The sequence below is a fragment of the Otolemur garnettii genome, unplaced genomic scaffold (assembly GCF_000181295.1).
Source record: "Otolemur garnettii isolate 467f Iridium unplaced genomic scaffold, OtoGar3 scaffold00019, whole genome shotgun sequence".
Classification (NCBI taxonomy): Eukaryota; Metazoa; Chordata; class Mammalia; order Primates; family Galagidae; genus Otolemur; species Otolemur garnettii.
Genome location: NW_003852414.1, coordinates 23,540,234 through 23,559,953, shown reverse-complemented (window position 1 = coordinate 23,559,953; position 19,720 = coordinate 23,540,234). Strand labels below are relative to the sequence as shown.

At 45.7% G+C, this 19,720-nt stretch overlaps 1 protein-coding gene across 4 annotated transcripts in view; it reads right to left on the bottom strand.

The window, feature by feature from the left end:
- The window catches only part of SFMBT2 (Scm like with four mbt domains 2), a 214,229-nt gene that overhangs the window by 52,906 nt on the left and 141,603 nt on the right, over window positions 1-19,720 (bottom strand). For all 4 annotated transcript variants that reach the window (XM_023511389.1, XM_023511390.1, XM_023511391.1 and 1 more), the window contains exons 12-15: window positions 11,085-11,198; window positions 8,671-8,713; window positions 6,762-6,832; window positions 4,039-4,178 (exon numbers count right to left, since the gene is read on the bottom strand). In XM_023511389.1, the coding sequence (XP_023367157.1) occupies window positions 4,039-4,178; window positions 6,762-6,832; window positions 8,671-8,713; window positions 11,085-11,198 (368 nt within the window). The remainder of the gene's footprint in view (window positions 1-4,038; window positions 4,179-6,761; window positions 6,833-8,670; window positions 8,714-11,084; window positions 11,199-19,720) is intronic.

Below are 19,720 nucleotides of genomic sequence, written 5' to 3'. Positions count from 1 at the left end.
TATCGGGCACACGACATGGGCCAGGCCTGCAGCTGGCAGTGCCATCAGAGAGCATCTATCGGGCACATGACATGGGCCAGGCCTGCAGCTGGCAGCGCCATCAGAGAGCAGCTACCCGTCCCGCACCCCTTAAAGCCATGAGGACAGCCTGAGAAAGGGACTCCTGAGGATTTCCCACCTGAAAGTGTACACTTCTGGTTTTCACCAGAAACAAAGACAACATACTGACAGATATTTTAAGTCAAATAACTTCTGTGGAGAACCAAGATGCTCCCCAAATCTGGGCGAGCCACCTGGATTCTCCCAGGACACCCTCCCCACGGCGTGTGGAGTCTCCATAGACAGGCTCCCTCGCTCTTCCCAAAGGGGTGTTTGCAGAGCCATTCCTGCCAGGAGCACTTGCAGCTTCTCTCCCATCTTCCCCATTCTGTATCAGAGGTTGACATCTTCACCTCAGGACACACGGAGGTCAGCTGTCCCCTCTCGTCTCTTGTGCCCAGGCTGGCTCATTCACCCTCTCTTTCACGTACAGATACAGCTACACACAACGCCAGCCTCATGCATGGGATATAAAGTCACCACCGCAAGCCAGGTGATCCATGAGATGGCCAATAAGTTATTAAGCAAAAATTTCCTGGAGACCTTTGTGCAATGCACGAGGGACATAAAAGCCAACAAGACAGGGACCTGATACGTGGGTGTGGGAGAACCTGGGATAGAAAAAGATAGTCCTGGTTGATGCTGATACACACCATCACTCCTGGACCTTGTCCCAGCCTCCACCAGACCAGGCCCCAGCAGCCCATGAAGCCCCAACATGTCCAAGCACACCTGCCACTGTCCACGTCAGGGCCCATCTGAGTTTGCTTGTGGGGGACACCTGGACCTGGACGGGAGACCTACTCACTCTGTTCTGATTCTTCTGGGCCACCTACCTCGCCACACCGTCTCTGGAACTGCGGCCAGACACTGATCCCTCAGTCCCTCCCAAGCCCATTCAAGTCTGACACCAGAAAATGAGGGCTAACAATGTGAGTTGACGATCACTTTTGCCCACCTAGAGCCCAGAGCCTGACCTCACAGCCTGCCTTGAACCTTGCTGGAAGCCAGCTCTGCACCCACTCACCCACAGACGCTGTCTACTTCCCGCAGACCAGGAGGAAAAACAACCCTCATTCTACATTCTCTAAAGATATAATAAGTGTCCGAATTCCAAATACCACCGATGGCCAGAAAAGCAACACGCTCTATCTTTGCTTCAATGACCTTGTTCTCCTTAAGTAAATTGGAATTTGAAGCCACATGGAGGCTGTGGTGCTGAAGGAAGAGCATTAGCGTAAATACTGGCTGGTGGAGCTCACATTTTTCTCGCACTCACAGAACTGAAGAGCTCGTCTTTTCGTTTTTTCTTTTCTTCCCACCCCCCACCCCCCTTCCTGCCGCCTGCATTTTCTAAACATCAGCAAAAAACTAGTTTTGTCATCAGAAACGGCTCTGGCCTGGCTTTTAAATTCGGCTACTGGTACATACCAGGGAATTGATGTGGGATAACTACTTTTGACTTAAAAGCTTCATTTAGTGAAGCTAAACAGTGCAGCCTCCCGAGAGCCTTCAGCCAAGGTCATCTGTTTATCAACAGAGCTGGTAAGAAGGAGGGGCGTCGTTCTCATAACCTGAAGGTGCACCTGAGGCAGGCTGCAGGTGGCTTCAGATTTTGTGTCTCTGTTCTATCACTCACAACGAAAACAGGCGGGAACGCAGGCAGACGGCACCAGCCCAAAGGTTCCATCCACAGGCCGGGTCGGCTGCAGAAATTCACCTCTCATCCATAGTGACAGATTCTCACATGTAATCCTGGATCTACTATCCATGCTGGTGTATGTGGCTATGTGGTCCTGGGGCTTAACCACACCACTGGGGCCCATCCAAGGAGGGGATTTCCCCTTAATCACCAGTTTCCTTTAGTTGCAAATTTCTCAGCCATGGGATCCACTTGCCACTTGGGCTGAGCGAGATGTACACTGCCTGATTTTGAGATGTGACGCCAATGGCACGAGGGTGAGTCACAAAGAATGAAAACAGCTCCGTTTTGCTGCCCAGCGAGGACGTGTGTGAAGGGCCCAGCACGACAGCCAGGCCTGGACGAGACTGCTTTCCGTGTCCCATCTTCCCTTACATTTTGGGTGGGCACTGTGGCGTCCCCCATCCTTGCTGCCTCCACCCCCATGCCCTGGATCCTCCAGTCTGCACCTGCTCCCACTCCCCCCCCCCGCCCCCACTCGCTGCCTGTTTCGAGAACAACTCCACTGAGACCCCGACCTCACGGCGGCCCTGGTGCGGCACCCGGGGTACGTGTGGCCAGATTCTGCTCATCCGTTCTTCTCTCCCTCTGTTTGGAAGCTCACTTGGAGCTGGGACCACCCCTCATTCCAAATGTCAAACAAATAACCACAACAACAGCCTTACTGATTCCCAGATGTCTCCCAGACTGTAACCCCTCCTTCCTCTCTCCAACAGGCTCTTTTCTCACTAATACTAATTTTTTTTTCTTTAAGTACTAAGATCAATGGGCCCAGAAAAGCAAACACCTTCCACCTCACTTCAGTACCCTCTTTGTCATTCAGTACAATGACACCCGACCCACACAGAGGCTCCCTGAGGGAGCACTTCAGCCCAGCATCATGGAGGGTCTCCCCTCACCCAGAGGTTCATGTCCAAACCATGACACCTGCTGAAGGTCTTGCCCAGTAGGTCCATCTGATTTGCCCAGTTCTACCTCCCACTGAAGAAGGCCAGACTCCAATCTGCTTTTCTTTTCAAAATACAGCATTCCCTAATACCTGTTACTCATCCCCAGCCTAAGTCCCTCTGCTCCAGCCTCACCTGGTCTTCCTGTGTCTGAAAACACCTTGCACACCCACCTGCGTGCCCTTGGGCGGGCTGGGCAGTCAAAACTCCATGTGCTTTGTCTAAGTCAGATCAAAAGTCAGCCGCCATGTACTTTTTACCTCCTCTTCTCTGCTACCAGAGGACGGTGCTCCAGACCACCCTGTGGACAGCCCCACTACCCATACATCTTATTGTGGATTACATCACCTCCCTAACAGGACTGCAACACCCCAACAGGCAGAGGGCACAGCATGTAGTTTCTGACCCAATGCTTATGACAGAGCCTGTCCCTCGGAAGTTATCTAATAAATATTTGTTCAATGGATCCATGAATTGTGCCATGAATTAAAAAAAAAATTCATCAAAGTACAGTAGCGATAAAGGATATCTCCTGGTGTCTTCCTTCTAAAGAAAAAGCACTGAGGTGTGTTAATAGACAGGGCAGAGACAGAGTTCCAAGAAGAGTTTGGAGACTGTTCCAAAATTCCAACCCAACTCCAAGCCCTGTGTGAGCTAAGCTGTACAGACGCAGCGGAGAGAAAGCCTCCACCAGTGTCCTTAGGAGTCACCTCTCTCAAAGGCCACAGAAAATGGAAAATAAGACCCTCCACATGGCCGGCAGCCGAGGCTTTGCCTGGACATGGCCATGCCAGAAACTGCAGGAACATACCTGCACCAACAAATTTATCATTACGTCCCAATGTGCAGGTCCCAGGTGCTGGGGAGGGATGGACAGAGACAGGTGCCACCCCCAATCCAGCTGGGTATACCCATTCTCAGAACACTCTATGCTGCACACAAAGTGCCCCACGCCTCTTGGCAAAACCCGACTCCTCCATCCTAAACCCTCATTCCACATGAGATCAATCCCGCCTTCCCCAAGCACTTTAGTGAAAGCTAGTGCAACGTTTTCCCCTAATTCACGAGGCAGGGAGAGCGCTGTCCCCTCTGCCAGACTGTGAGTCTTTCCTGGGCAGAAACATCGTACTTCCATCTTTTCATGTGCAGCTGTTAGTCCCTAGATAGAGAAGGACTTGCTCTCCCATGGCTGGCTCAGTCATTCAATGTCTAGGGTCTCCTGGGCAAACTCTGCCTACAGCTCCAAGATCCTGCTAAAATAAGCTGATCGCAGCTATGCACGTGACTTACCTCTTTAAGAACCAGCACACATTTGCCAGGCCCCACAGACTGAGGCAGCTCTGCAATCCTCCCCTTGTTCAGGTAAGGGCCTGAGAAACACCTGTGGTTGATGAAGAGCTGAGGGCAGCAATACTTCCCGTGGACAGGTCCTGCGGGAGAAGAGGAACAGCCGTGTTCAGGGTCGCGGCTCTAAGTCCAACAGGACCAGCAAGAAACTTGTTCAATCCACTTAGTCAGCAAACCGACCTCGCAGAGCTGTCCGAGGTCCTGACTGACAAGGCCACTCGAGTTTCAAAAGACATGGGGCTGAAGGCGGCCAGCACAGCTTTGAGGGCCAGTGTCACCCTGAGGCCAGCGTTGTTGGGACTCTTATTAAAAGGCCCCACTTTGGGTCCAAACTGTAATGCAGCAGGAGGGAAAACCAGATGATTGTTTTCTTTTGAGGAAGGCCTATCCTGTCCTAATTTTGGGACACTATATCCATAATAGTATCTCAGAAGGTCTGATCAGATTTTCTGCCATACAAACAAATGCTTCTGTTTACTAAGCAGTATTCAGGACCACAAAAAGATTCAGACTAAGATGATGATGACTTAGGGGTCGCAATGCAGCCCACTGACTGCACAGCTGAATTCCTGAGTCCCCGTGTCTCCTCCTATGGGCACTGCCCCATGAGTCCCCTGGAGGTAACCGTGCCCTCAGCCTGGCGTTCATCATTCCCCGACAGGTCTGTAACCTTACTGAACACCTAATTATGTGTGTGCCTACAAGCAATATATGGTCTTCTGGGTGTTTTTAAAATATTCCATAAATGATTTTCTGCAACAATTTGCTTGTCTGCTCAATGAGGAGCTTCTGAGATACATCCAGATTGGCGAATGTGTTATCTAGAAAGTTCATCCCTGCTTCACTTGTGTGAACTGCTTCAGTGAATCAGAGATCACAGTCTAGCCGTCTAGCCCTCTCACCCACAGATACTTGCATCTACTTTTTCAGTATTGCCAATGGTGTTGTAATGAATATGAATGTAAAAATTCTATCAGTAAACGGGCAAGAGATTCTTGCAGGTGTATAACAGGAGCAGGGGGCTGTCTGCCGTGGCTCTGAGTATGTTTGGTTTTACTAGATGAGGCCAATCTGTTCTCCCAATTTAGACGCCTACCCGCACTATTAAAGAGTTCTGTCATTTCACGGCCAAGCCAGAACTAGATCCTGTGAGGCTGCCTTCTCTGTGGTTTAAATTTGCACCACCCTATTATTCTTTCAACTCACAAAAGGAGCAGGGCAAGTTGTTGGTCTTGTATCTCAAATTGCCAGAGGCAAAAAGCAGAATAATTAAATGATCAGATTTCACTCTAAAGTTTAGCAAGGCAACCCAAGGTTTCCCTTCTAGCTGAGACTCACCACCGGGCCCCTGCTCTACCCAAGCTCCAAGCCAAGGGACACTAACAGGGGTGATTCTGCAAACATGCCGTCTTTAATTTGGGAAGGTGCTGTGACAGTCTGGGGATGCTTGTTCTCATACGGACCCCAACTACGAAGCAACAGGTAGGAGGCAGAAACGCCATTCTTCCGGATATAAGAGAAAAGGAATAACATAACTATTATGGACTGTGAACATTTGCTGACGTGGGTCTTTAGGGCCATTCTCAAGTTTGAATTCCATACAACAGGCAAAATAATAAGCACGAAGCTGCATTTACAAAAAAATTTTGGTAGGATTACCCTCTCCAGACCTTTAGAAAAAAAAAAACACCAAACAATTCTAGTTAAGTCTACTCATCAAATTGCTCTTTAGTACAAAGATAATTGCAACGAATGTGATTCTCTCATGATATGCAGGTTCTAATTCTGGAATTCAGAGCAAGTATAATTTGGGCTTAAAAGACAGAATTCTTAATCAGCTATGACAATGAACAAACATGTCTAGGACTGGATTTGGTGGTCAAAGGGTAGCTCACAACTGCAATTTCAAAGGTTATTGTAAAATACAAGAATTTACATATTAAAAAACACACATTGTTCACCATCAACTGTGAAAACACAAAGGGTTTTAAGGAGTAACTCAAAAGCCAGCAAGGATGTAAGCACTAACCACTAGTATAAAAATGCCAGTGGAACTGTGATGACACGTCCAAAGAGGGTCACCTAGCAAGGACACTGTCACACCTTCCCATTCCACGTGGCAGCCCAACACACACAGCCCTGACCTGGCTCAGAACTTCCAGGCAGCACATGGACCCTCTTTCTGCAGACCAGACCCATCTAGAGCTGCCTGCTGGCCAAGAAGCAGAGAAGAAACAGAAAATTTATCTCAGAAATTAAAAAAGAGATAGGTTATCTGTTAATATAAGCAATATAGAAAAAAAATAAGCTCAAAGTTGAGATACAGCTGGGTACAATCGTTCACACCTGTAATCCCAGCACATGGGAGACTGAGGCTGAGCAAGAGTGAGACTCTGTCTCTACTAAAATAGAAAAATCAGGCAGCATTGTTGTGGGAGCCTTTAGTCCCAGCTACTGGGGAGGCTGAAGCAAGAGGATCCCTTGAGCCCAGGAGTTTGAGGTTGCTGTGAGCTAAGACACCACGGCACTCTACCCAGGATACAGTGAGACTCTGTCTCAAAAAACGAAGTTGAGATTTATTCACACTGACCTAAAAGTGTACACACGATGTCTCTGCTCACAGCTACAAGTTGGGAAGGGAGAGAGCCCGAAACTGGACCATTTACCTGTAGTGTCCAGGTGAGGGAATAAACAAAGTTCATGAGGTATTTTTTTAACAGGCACTGTGGATGGCAATCTGTCAACAAAGAGGAGGAAACCATTATGGATTATAAACTTCAGAAGGAACTACTACATTCCAAAGTCTTGTCATCAAGGACAGCGACTATTCCAGAAATCTAAGGTGAGAGCATCCTGATAAGGATCCTCTCCATCCTGTACAGGAGTAAAAAGGTCACTTCAGAAGAGCTGCCCTCGGATTCTTCTGTAGCATTCTTCTGTCCTCTATCTACTTCTGCTGAAGCGACTGACCCTACTGAGCCTGGGAGCACCTGCCCCACAGGGGTCTCCCAGGATCAGGGAGTCTCTTTGTAGGCAGCTGTCAGCTTTGTCTCTTCTCATAGATTTGTAATCACGTCCTCAATTATATTTTAGACATGAAGACCCATTAACTTACATTTAATTAAAGTTGGACTTTTTCACTCCCACCTCTATCTGAAAGCCACGTTCCGCTCACCTTTGGTTCCTGACCTCCGTGCCTGTGTGGAACGCAGCCACACTAAACCCAAGACCTCAGAATAAAATCCATAAAGGGGTGATGCTTAAAATACAGAGTGGGCTTATTCCAGGACAGAGCTCAGTAAGAAAGTTGCTGAATAAATATATACATTAAGTGCAGCCTCAGGGGGAAAGAAGTGAGTTGGTTTCTCAGGGGTGTCCAGTTGGTGGCCCAGAAACCAGATGGGAAATGCTACATGAACACACAGGCGGCCCTGGCCCGGGACCTTGGTGGCTCAGCTCTGGCAGATGGCTCTCAAAGTGTGGTCCCCAGACCCACAGCATCTGCATCTCCTGAGAACTTGCTAGAAGTGAGGAATCTCAGGCCCCACCCTGGACATCCTGAACTGGGAATTCAGGGATGGGGCCCCGCAGTCTGCGTTTTTAAAAGCTCTCTAGGTGAAGGGTGAGAACTGTTAGTCCCCCCACCACAGAGGTAGGTCCCGGGTCTGTTGTTGCCTGTGTTTACACCGCACGTGCCCACAGAACTATTATTTTCATTCAAATACAACATGGTCACCGCTGAACTTCATTTGATTTAAACCTGAGTACTGAATGTGAAAAGTGACGTTTTCAGTTCTCTTTCAGAATCTCTTGGCATGGAACATACATTTTAGTGTATTTTAAATAGTTTTCAATATACACAAACGTTGCCAGCAGTTACAACTTTTCAAAAACATAGCGCCTGCCTGTACACACTCAGCCCCGACAGTTTTTCCTCATAAAATTACAACTAAGACAGGGGTGGGGAGTGGGAGTGTTACCTATATTTGTTCAGTGATTTAAGACTCACACGTTTTTGTTCACATGAACCTAATTTAACTTTCATAAAAATCCTGAAATAGGCATTTTACCACCGAGGGCACCAAGATGCAGGGAATTCCAGGGACATGCTCAAGTTCACCCAGCGGGGAAGTGGCAGAGCTGAAGTCAGACTCAAGCTTTCCACCTCCCAGGCCCGGCCAAGACCAGAGAGGCCAAGAGGCAGCATTCCCAGCAGGGAAAAGAGGTGGTCGCAGATCTAACCTGCCAGGCAGGGGCTGGGGCGCTAAGAATCTCCCGCACGTGGAGCCGCTACTAGCAGCGTGTGCAAGTCTGGGGTGTTTATCAAGTACGCTGAGGTTGAAATGAAAAGGGATCAATGACAATCTGGACTGTGAATTCCTTGGAGGCAAGCTCCGTGTCTTGAGCATAACAGGCACTCGGCGAGTAAAAGCAGCCCCGTTTGACTGTCACTTTTACCAGTGAGCTATCCGTTAGTGAACTCTTAACAAAACAGCCACGCTTCCCTCCATCCTTTATACAGACACTGGTTTGCCATGCAGTGTAGGGGGAAAAAGGCAAAAAAGAAACACTCACTGTTTTTCCGGTTGTACAACTGCGATCTTTCTCTTCTTCTGTACTGTAAAACAGACAAAACAATAAAAAGGAAGAAAATCAGCTTTGTTAGAGGGGCGAGTGCATTTTAGAAAATGGGTTACAGTGTAAAAATGTGCCTGTTTTAAAGTAACAATTAAAATACTGAAAATGTATCAATTTCTTGTAGAATAAGTCAAATGTTGGCTCCCCAGAAGTGAGACGGTACTAGATAGAACCCATGACCTTGACCCTTCTCACGACACTGGCTATTTTATTTTAAAATGTGCATTTAATAAGGAAGAGTAAGTGTACACCTGTTACACATCATGTAAACACACATGTTCAGTGTCCAATTATCCAGAATGACTGTTTCCCGTAGAAATTGTGGCAAGAAAGACCATGTTATGATATCACCAGAGGCACATGAGACGTGAACATTTTTTAACCTAAGGACAGTGAGTGGGGAGCAAATATGCCTCCTCAAACCCTGACATAAACCAGCAAATTGTGATTTTTTATATTTATAAAATATAAATATTTTATAACTGATTATGGTCACCTTAAAAAAATAGACCAGAGCCTCTGCTAATCTGGCATCCTCAGATAACCCTGCATCTTCCAACAGAAGCGTAAATTAACTCTGACAAAACTTCTCAAAGCTGTTGGAGTCTGGCAGGTTTAGGGTCAGAGTCTGCCTCCTTAAAGCTAAAAGGCAAGCAAAAGTAAATAAGAAAAATTCTGAGCAAAATTCCAGTCACTCTTTATTTGGTATTCAGTTCCAGGCATTACTATAAAAAGGTATGAACTTTATGATCTTCAAGGTGAAAAACAAGCCCGGAATTAACTGTCTAACTGGGTCCTTGTTAATGGGGTGGGGCCACTTGACTGTCCAATACTCTGGGCATGGTGCCAGGATGCAAATGTCAAATAAAGCAGCAACACTACTATGTCCACAGATATGGTTTTGCTGCAGAAAAACTCAAAGCACTTGCACCCTTCCAAATCCGTAGGAAGGGAACCCAGGATGCTAAGGGACAGTGTGTGCGGATGAAAAAGGTGAAGCCCCAGGCCCAAGGCAGGACCCCGGAGACCCAGCTACTGGCCAGCTGGCAGAATGGGGCAAGGACCAGTTTACATTAGGAGAAAAAAAGAATGTCTCTGAGATCAAAATAATTATTCTATGTTCAAAACTTAAGAAATAGTTTAAAGCGAGGACAAGATATTACTGTGCTTGGATCACACGTAATCAACAGGAGGGGACAGGGAAAGAAGCATCCCGAAAAACCCACCCTGGCCTCTGTCTCTGATCTGATCCACCTGCTTTGCTTCACATAGAGACTGTCCTGTTCTCTTCTTGATGAATACGGAGCAAGGAAATTGCTGGAAACCCTGGAAATTCCATTAAACAAAAAGTCTGTTGGGTGGTGCCTGTGGCTCAAAAGAGTAGGGCACCGGCCCCATATGCCAGAGGTTCAAACCCAGCCCCGGCCAAAAAAAAAAAAATTCTGTTAACAAAGATTCTTGCATCTTTGTTTAAAGAAATGTTCTGAGGATCTACAGGAGTGTGGCACGGACGGGATGCTAGAAAAGAAGTCAGCTGGTATGGAAACTCCAAAAGAAAATAATGGAAATATGATCGCTCTAACTAAAGGTTAAAACTGATTACCTTTAAGGACTTGTAATGTTAAATAACAATTTGGATACACATTACAATGCATGCAGTAGGTTTGAAGACCTATCCAATACACCATTCCATGATAATGACCTACAATAACACCTGTAAAAACACCCTGGTGTATCTATTTAAACGTGTGTGTGTGTGTGTGTACGTACGCATGTTGTGAATTGTTTAATGTGACATTTCTGTGACCAAAAGGATATAGGCAATATACTTTTTGAAAGTACAGTTGAAACCTCACTGATTAGTTAGTGCCAAGAGTAGGTTCAATGCTTATAAATATGTCAGTCAGTAAATCACTGGGGACCAATTATGATTCCTTTAGGAGAAACTTCATGAGAAAAATCAGTTCTCTCTAAGAACTAATAATACAAAAGAATAGTATCTAACAAAATTCTTCCCATCAAAACAACGGATTGTGTACTGAACTGGGAGCCAAGATTTCAGGGATTGTTTTTTCCACTGTGACCTTCCCTTGCGATGTAGTTTATCAGCCTGTGAAATGTGTCTTAAAAGTTTGTCTCATGCAGACACGCTTAGAGGACAGCAAGGGTAAAATTAGTGCTCAGTGGAAAGTCTTAAACCATTTCTGCTTTTTACAACCTGCTGTAATTCCTTTTACAAAACTGCGTATTTATTCACTAAGTCATGGGCGTTCTCCACCATCCCCTCTGCCCCGGCCCCACCGTCCCCTCTGCCCCAGGCCCACCATCCCCTCTGCCCCGGCCCCACTTACAGACTGTCTTGTGTGGTGTCGTCAGTGGGTAAGAATTTGCTTCACACCAGCCCACTGGGAAGATGTCCATGGACTCAACGTCAACAATGACCTCTGGCACAGGAGTCTGCAGCCCTGCAGGGGAAGCAGTGAAGATGGGAGATGCAAACAGATTTTACCAACAAAGAAACAAAACAGGAAAAAAATAGAGCATCCCTAAGATTGAGAAGAACATTCCTCAGAATAGTAAAAAAAAAAAAAAAAGTAGCAGTAAGAGACAATTTAAGAGTCTTTCCTGTGAGAACAGGAACAAATGCTCATAACCCAGTGAGCACACAAGGGGTTCAAATGAAAGTGAGGGTTTGGAAAACCACATCCCCCAAATATAAAGGAGAAAAGAGGAATCTGGAAGGACTGGTATTCAGGCCGGAGAGGCTACAGAGGGACAAGCATCCCCTTTTCCTAAGAACTGGTCTGAGATTAAGGAAATGAGGCAAAGCTCGGAATGGGACCACGGGGCCCACATCTAAGCCACCACAATGTGCTTCACCCAACACAGAGCCACAGCGAACCTGCCCCAACACCAGTCACACAGCCCCTGCCCAGAGCCAGGGAGACTCAGTGGCAATGACCGTGACAGTATAGAGACAAGGCCAGGGAACGTGCAGCTTGTCAGTTTGGCTGGAGTCCCTTCTGGACTCAAGTTTGTGGATGCAGACACTGGCCGTGGCACAGATGAGTTGCCTGTGCACCGATGTCTTTCTAGTGGGATCAGCTGCCTGTCACGTCCACTTTTCTAAATTACAGTAACGCCTCGTGCCGAACCAGCCTCTCCGCAGCTGAGGAACTCTGAGAAAGACGAGAGCTGGATGGAATGGCAGCAAAAGCTTTCAAGGGGCTCTGGGCACAGAGAGATTGAACTTGGAACCCAGTAAACTAGATGAAAGAAGAAAATCCTACTCCAAATCAACAGTTCTTAAGGTAAAACCCTATAGGGAAGACACGTGTGAACCAAGAATCAAAAGACGGCATCTCTACGACTAGACAGTGACACAGGGACCCTGACCCTGAATCCAGTTTGGTTCTGGTTCCCTGGCTGAGGAGCCAGAGGAAGGTAACACAGCGAACCCGTCACACTCCACGGCATCACAAAACATCCGGAGACCTGAGTGACACTCTCCCCTCCCCCACCAAATCCATAACTTTGTGAAGCCGCATACCAACAACCAACACAAAATGGTCTCAACTCTGATGCAAGCTCCACTGGCTCCGAGTTCCCACCATAAATAGATAATGCAGAAACTGACTTTCTGATGTGATGATCAGAGGCTCCTACAAGGCCACCACGCTCAGAACTCCACACTTACAACAGCAGGTGTTTGTACACGCATTAGAATCACTACTCATCACTTTGAACTTTTCACTGGTTCCCAAAGAAATAAATCATCAGGACAGGCAATCTTAACTCTCTTTATGCTTCTCCTATAATTTGAAGGATAAATTACATTAGAGAAAGGCAAGGAGGCTTATTTTCCACAACACTGAACGAACAGAAATTGTTTCTGCCTAATGTTATGTGACTCAACCAGTATTTAACCTAATTGCTAAAAGAATCTACAGACGAACAAGAAAAATTACACTCGAAACAAACAAAAAATACAGATACTCAGCCAGTATCCTGAAAATTGAGCTCCCTGCCCGGAAGGGCACAAAATTCTCCAAAGGGTCCAAGGAAGATGGTCACTGGGGTGTTTCCCATCACACGAAGTTGCTGTTTCATCTTCAGACCCACAAAAATAGGATCCGTTTCTTAGCTACTCAGACATTTTGCTAACAGGTTAAAATAATCTACCCAATTGTATTTCCAGGTTTATGTTTAGCTATAAATAAGACTTTCAAGGTCATTACAACCAGTACTTCAAAAGGAAGTGGTAAGTGAACTTTATAGCTTATTCCTTCCTAAATTATGACTTTCATCTTCCAATGCTCTGCTAGTTCAAACATCCAGGCATATTAAGGCTTTAATATCTACACTTCTGCACGATGTCCACAGTAATATACTGTGAGGGCTGTCTTTACCATACTTTAGAATTCTTTGATCCTGTTTCCCATTCAATTAAATAAGTATTTACGAGCTCAGATGTGTCAGCCACCTTTCCCTCAAGAAAGTTACAGTCCTGCCTTCTCTCATCCCAACTCTAGCCTGCTTAGGCAACAACTAGACAAGAACTGATGGAAAGATGAGCTATGTATCATCCAGGAAAGACCCCACAATGGTTCAAACCCTTTCTGAAACATGGGTACCAATTCTTTATTTCTCTTCATCAACCTTATGAAAACTAGACACATCTGGCTGGACTCAGAGAATAACAAAGACAAACTGGTTGGTTTCCAAATCCAACAGCTTACAAAATAATGCACTGAAAGAGGGTGCACAGTTCCCCTTGATTATTCTAGGGTTGCCAAAAGTACACTCCAAAGGTAAATGCACCACTGAAAACCCCTCCAATACCCTTAACACATCCCTCACAAACAACACAACACGATGCTAAAAGCTACGTGCACTCAGTATCAACTCCATTCATTGATTTTTTTTTTTAATCTAGAACTTGCATCTCAAAATCCATAGGAAGTCTAAATCTGCATCTGTGGGAAAGTGCTTGAGTACATTTGGGCATATCCATCTGATGGAATATTCTGCAACTATAATAAAGAAATGAGACATCTCTTCATATACTTATATGTAAAGATCTCCAAGATGCATTGTTGAGTAAAAGCAGCAGGGCAGAGAACACTGTAACACGCTGCCATCTGCTGAGAAAGGGGAAGGAACGTATATTCAACTGTGCATAAAATAAATCTGGAGGGAATGCAAAGTATGACACAGCGAGTGTCTTCTGGGAAAGGCACGGCGTGGTCGGGGCCGGGGAGCAGGGGAGGCAGGAGAGTACAACCAAGGCTGGTTTTTTGACATTTGTGAATGAGTTACTAATTTTACAACCACAACCTCCACGATCACAATAATTATAACAACGCAATGTGTCCAGAGAAGAAAGGAAGGCTCTCGTACATAAATATGGCATTGCCATAGAGCTCTGACTGATGAGGGGCCAGTTACCATCAAAGAAAACAAAACCGAACGGCAATGATTCATTTCACTGCGGAGAGAACAAAGACGTTCCACGCTCACAAACACAATTTACAAGCCTATAAATTGGTGAGAATCGCTTTGGAGCCTCAGCCCAGCAGATCACGCAGCTCCACCTGCCCGCAATGGTGGAGTCTGTTATCACGGCTCTCTCCAGCCAGTGACATGGCCACTGCAACCATGTGATCACCTGGTCTACCCAGAACATCAGAATGGAAAAAGGAGATGGCTGATGGCTTCAAGCGAATTCCTACGGACACAAGCCTGTCAGCTCCCAAAGTCACGTGATTTCCTCACTCCCAGTTAATGAGAGGAGAGAGCTGGCAGGGGAGGCAGAGATGCCTGGGGGTGGGGGGATGCCAGGGGCAAGCGGGGCACAGGTGGGAAGTGGTGCAAACAATTTCCACTCACTGCAGAATAGAACTGAATAGAACATCCCTCTTCATCTCAGTTAGATGCTGGGACAGGAAGAAAGGGAGAGGACTTTAGGGAACAAGTTAATATTGACACTGAAAATTAAAGGGCACAGCAAATGCTAATAGGCTCAGCTGTGAAGGGAACAGGTCCACAAACCAGTGGTGGAACAGAAAGGCCATTGGAGGGTCCCTGAGAAGCGGCTGGGCAGTCTGCCTGCCAGCTGTGTGCTGCTTCCTCTGCAGATGCCGATTCACTCACCCACAGCCAACACGGCCCCTGCCACGGGCCAGACCCTTCGCGCCTGCTTAATCCTTGCAACCCTAAGAGGGACTATTTCCACCCCCTTTTTAGAGATAAGTAAACTGAGGCACAGGAAAGCTCAACCAGCTGGTAAGTGGCAATGCAGGTTACTAGAACGTGAGCAATCTGACCCCAGAGCCTTAGCATGCACTTGAGGTGGCCAGTTTTCTTTTTCTTTTTTTTGGGGGGGGGAGGGGGCGCGCACAGGTCTAGCGTCTCTAGCGTTTGTCCCCTTCCTATGAGGGCCCTGAGCCCATTCACAGAATTCCCACCATGATGTCTCCATTACCTCCCAGCACAGGGAGAGGACGGCAGGCTCAGGGGCTTCCCCTGTGAGTCCAGAGAATGGATTGCTCGTGTTCCAGTAACCTGACAGAGAATGTGTCACCTGGACTGTGCACCTTCACGATGGCAGCTGCAAATCCCAAACTTTGCTTTAGTTCCTGCTGTAAAACCTTCTGGAGAGGTGATGCCACTGTCCCCCAGCCTCCAGCCTTCTGAAGTAATTCCCTACCTAACTGAAGGTGGCCAGAGGCAGTTCTCTTGCTGGTGACCCAGAGCCCAACAAAGCACCAACTTTTGGACCAAAATGAACTCGGCAGCACTGAAGGCCTCCTCCCAGAGGCAGCCTCGGCTCTCGGCCACTTTTGTAAGTTGTTTGGGAAACGCTGCCCCTTTATCCTGATGTGCTGAGGCTGCTTCTCCAACACCTTTCAGACAGACCATATTTCTTCCAGTTGAGGATTATAAAACCACCTGTTAGCGGTCTGAAATGTAATTATTTTCACATCTGCACTTTCCCTTGTTTCAATTTTGTGAGTATCTGCAAAATATATCCAGCTGACTTTTCCAGAAATTGTGGATAAATTTAAGGGGCCGTTTTCTCCACCTGGTCACAATGGTTGCAGAGAAATTTTCATAAAAAGAAAACATCATGAGTAAAAACTAAGAACCAACCAACCAAACAACAGAAGTGAACACACACTCAGCCTCTGGACAAGAGAAAATGCCCAGTATCACTCGCTACCACGCCCAAGAGCACAGGCCAGCAGGGCAGGTGCAGAGAGGGCTCTGACCCCACAATCTTGGCTGGGTCAGGGCATTCCCCTGCTGGCCGCTGTCCAGTTTCTAACCCTGGAGAGGGGTACAGGTGAAGTGCGTGGAGAAGTGGACGTGCGTCCATGGACTATCTTACCACAGCCCAGATGCGGGGACCAAATCAGGTGGCCGAGAAAGCACCGTGGACCATTCCCAAGTGCACGCTTTTCTCAAGAAGGGCAGAGGAGAGAGCGTATTGTTCTCGCTACTTCCTGCATTTAAATACCTGCTTGGAAATTCTACAGACTTGAAGCAGAGCCTCTGTGTTGTTCCTAATGCATTTGTAGAAATAAGGAACCACTGCTCTCTACACAGCCCCGAGTGTGTGCACCATGATTCCCAGCATAGAACATGGGAAGTGCACGGTCAAAGGATGTTGTTTCTGAACTCTGAACACAGTCCAAAGCTCTGCCTACCGTTAGCACAGATGCACACCTAACTGTTGATTCATTTGCTCAGTACAGCAGAACCTCAGTAAGCTGACCACCCAAGGGACTGTGACCAAATGGTCAACACACGGAGGTGGTCAACATAAGGAACTAGGCCTGCTGTGCAGACATGGGGATGTGGTGCATGTCTGGTCTAGGAAATGAGGTCAGGTGAAGGAGAGGTCAGTGTAGGGAAGGGGGTCGGCTATGGAGGTTCTTCTGTATTTACTAACGCAGCCAGGAAAAAGGACTCTGAGAAAGTGGACTCCACAAGAGAAGTTAGAAAAGGAGACACAGAGATGGGAACCCTCCTGAGGGTTAAAGCAAGTAGGACGGCCAGAGCATATCTGCCCCATTAGAAAGTGACATGAAGGGAGGGACAGTCACCCGTTACCTGCAGGTGTGAGCCACTCACCCAGGTCATCCCTCCCTCCGTCTTCTACCACAGCCCCTTTAAGGACACTTAAAGAATGACTGGATTTCAAGAGAAGTCAAATATTAGCTAGAAGTAATCATTTTATAATTACCTGAAAGTGGTCAATCAGCTGTGTTGAAAAGACTTTGAATCAATGTAAGGCATAAAAATAACTAAGACGGTCTTACAAAGTACTTTATAAATTTAAAGTGTGAAATAAATGCTCTATAATCAGAATCATCACCATCGTATAAAATAATTTAACAGCCACAAAGTGACTGTAATGAATCTCTACCATTTTATCCTTAAGACTGGGCACCGGAAACACTGTCTACATAAAACAGAGAAATTAAGCGTCATTATACTGTCACTTCAGTGGTACATGTGTAGTATGGGCTGAGACCAGAGCAAAATAAGAACAAAAACCAGATGCAAGCAAGGCCAAGGAACCTGGCTAGAACTGTGCATTACCTGTGTGCCCTATATTTTTAAGTGATGAGAAAGATGCATAATTTTTACCAAAAATTCCAGATAATGTTCAACAGATAATATATAGCTAAAAGTCAAAAAACTGTTTACAAAAACTTTTTTATTTTATTTATTTTTTGAGACAGGGTCTCACTCTGTAGCCCAGGCTAGAGTGCAGTGGTGTCATCACACCTCACAGCAACCACACACTCCTGTGCTCGAGTGATCCTGCTGCCTCAGTCTCCCCAGGACCTGGGCCCATAGGCACGCATGCCTTTGCCTGGCCAATTTTTCTACCTTTTTGTAGAAAAGGGGTCTCACTTGTTGGCCAGGCTGGTCTCAAATCCCTGACTTCAAATGATCCTCCCAGCTCCACCATCCAAAGGGTCAGGACGATAGGCGTGAGCACTGTGTCCAGCCTACACAAACTTTTAAAAACAATGTATAAGGTCTAGGAAAATGGACAATCTATTTCCTGATCTGTTTCAGAGGGTAACTATTTTTATGATTTCAGGATGAAAGAACTCGGGGGGAATAAGAAAAAGATCTGGTAGGGGGTGACTTCTACTTCTTTGTTATAAAACCAAAAATTTGATCCAAAGGAGTCCAGCAAAAGGAGAGAATACAGCCGAAAACGTTACAGAGGCACTAAATGTGCTTATCACTCTTTAAGAAGTGGGAAGCTGAGGAGTCACAGGGATTAAGCTGCAGAGAAAATGTCAAGGGCAATGAAACTGAACCCCGGGCAGATCTTAATGGCTCCGCTAGTTCCTCCACCTATAAAAATCAGGAGGCTCTTACTACTGTTTGTGTTAGGTAATTAACAGGCGTAAAGCATGCTGGAAGTAGAAACTGCTAAATAAATAATGACTGCCAAAGAAATTCAACTGTCAAGTGCTAGATAATGACGATAAAACGTGGACTTTTAACATTACCATTTTTTTGTTTTCAAATTAATAGTGCAAATAAGACCCCAATCTCATAAACACGGCTTGGCATTGCACCAGATAGCAAGTTACATTTAGCGGTGGTTTCTCTCCAAGAGCAGGTGACTTGACTACGCATGGAGCCGTGAAGATAAGTCAGGCTCTCGTCCTCCAGTGACAGATGCCAGCACTTTGCCTGTGTCTACGTTTTGGTTAATTCCAAACAGAGGCCAACTGAGATCAACTTTTTGAGAATTTCTAATTATTTCAAATTGATTTTGAAACCCTATACTTTAGTAATGTTTTAATCTATTTTCTGAAAATTGGCAACACAATGTTATTGGCTGAAAATTACTGTTCTTTACCGTTCCTGGTCCCTTTGACTAGGATAGGTGACACTATCGGCCTAAGACCTTTATAGATATTTGCACTAATTCTATGACCTTCCTTCTAAACTTTTTATTCCGGGGGTGGTATGAGTACATCTTAAGATTTAAACTAAGGACCAGGAATGCAAACATAATTTTACTATCTATTCATATCCTTTTTTTTTTTTTTGCACAGAACCCTTGAAATAACTACTGAGTATTATGAGATCTTTAAAAAAAATCCAAAGAATTACAAATTACAGAAAAATGTGAAAACCTTAAAGATTAAACCCATTTTAGTTATGTCTCACTGACCACAAGACATATGGAAACTGAGCTCCACCTACACAGAAAACCTGATCCCGTTCTGCTTACAAAATACATTGTTTTCTGAATTTTCTGTACATGGGTAAATAAACTGTAGCTATAAAGAATAGTTTCATCAACACTGAATAAAAAAGCCTAAATCTTATTTACTATATATCTGGGGAGAAAGTCACCCTCCAGTTAGTATGTTAGGAAAAAATTTAAACATCTACAGAAGAAACCAAAGTAAAGAGCGGTACTCTCATTAAAATACAAATATATAATTTTATCCTCATAATAACCAAGACCTCAAATACCAGTTTTAGTGACTCATATTAATTTAATTGTGACATTAGCTTTGATAATCCTAGATGTAAAAAGACCACTATGTTCCAAACATAATTATCTCTCTAGCATCTCATTTCATAAAATTATTAGTTAAGATGAGAGCTTCTGAATAAATTTCTATTTGATTAGTCTCACTTATTTAAGAACACTGAATAATTTAAGATCCGTTTAAATTAAAGGGAAGCAGGAGGGGCACTTCTGAGAAGGACTGATTCCCTCAAAGCCTGCCATTTCTGGATCGATGCATCATTTTTCCAAATGTCTGCTAATGGTGCACGACTTCAGGTGAACACACCCCCAGGTGAACACACCCCAGGTGAACACACCTTCAGGTGAACACACCTTCAAGTGAACACGCCTCCAGGTGAACACACCCCCAGGTGAAAACGCCCCAGGTGAACACACCTTCAGGTGAACACACCTTCAAGTGAACAC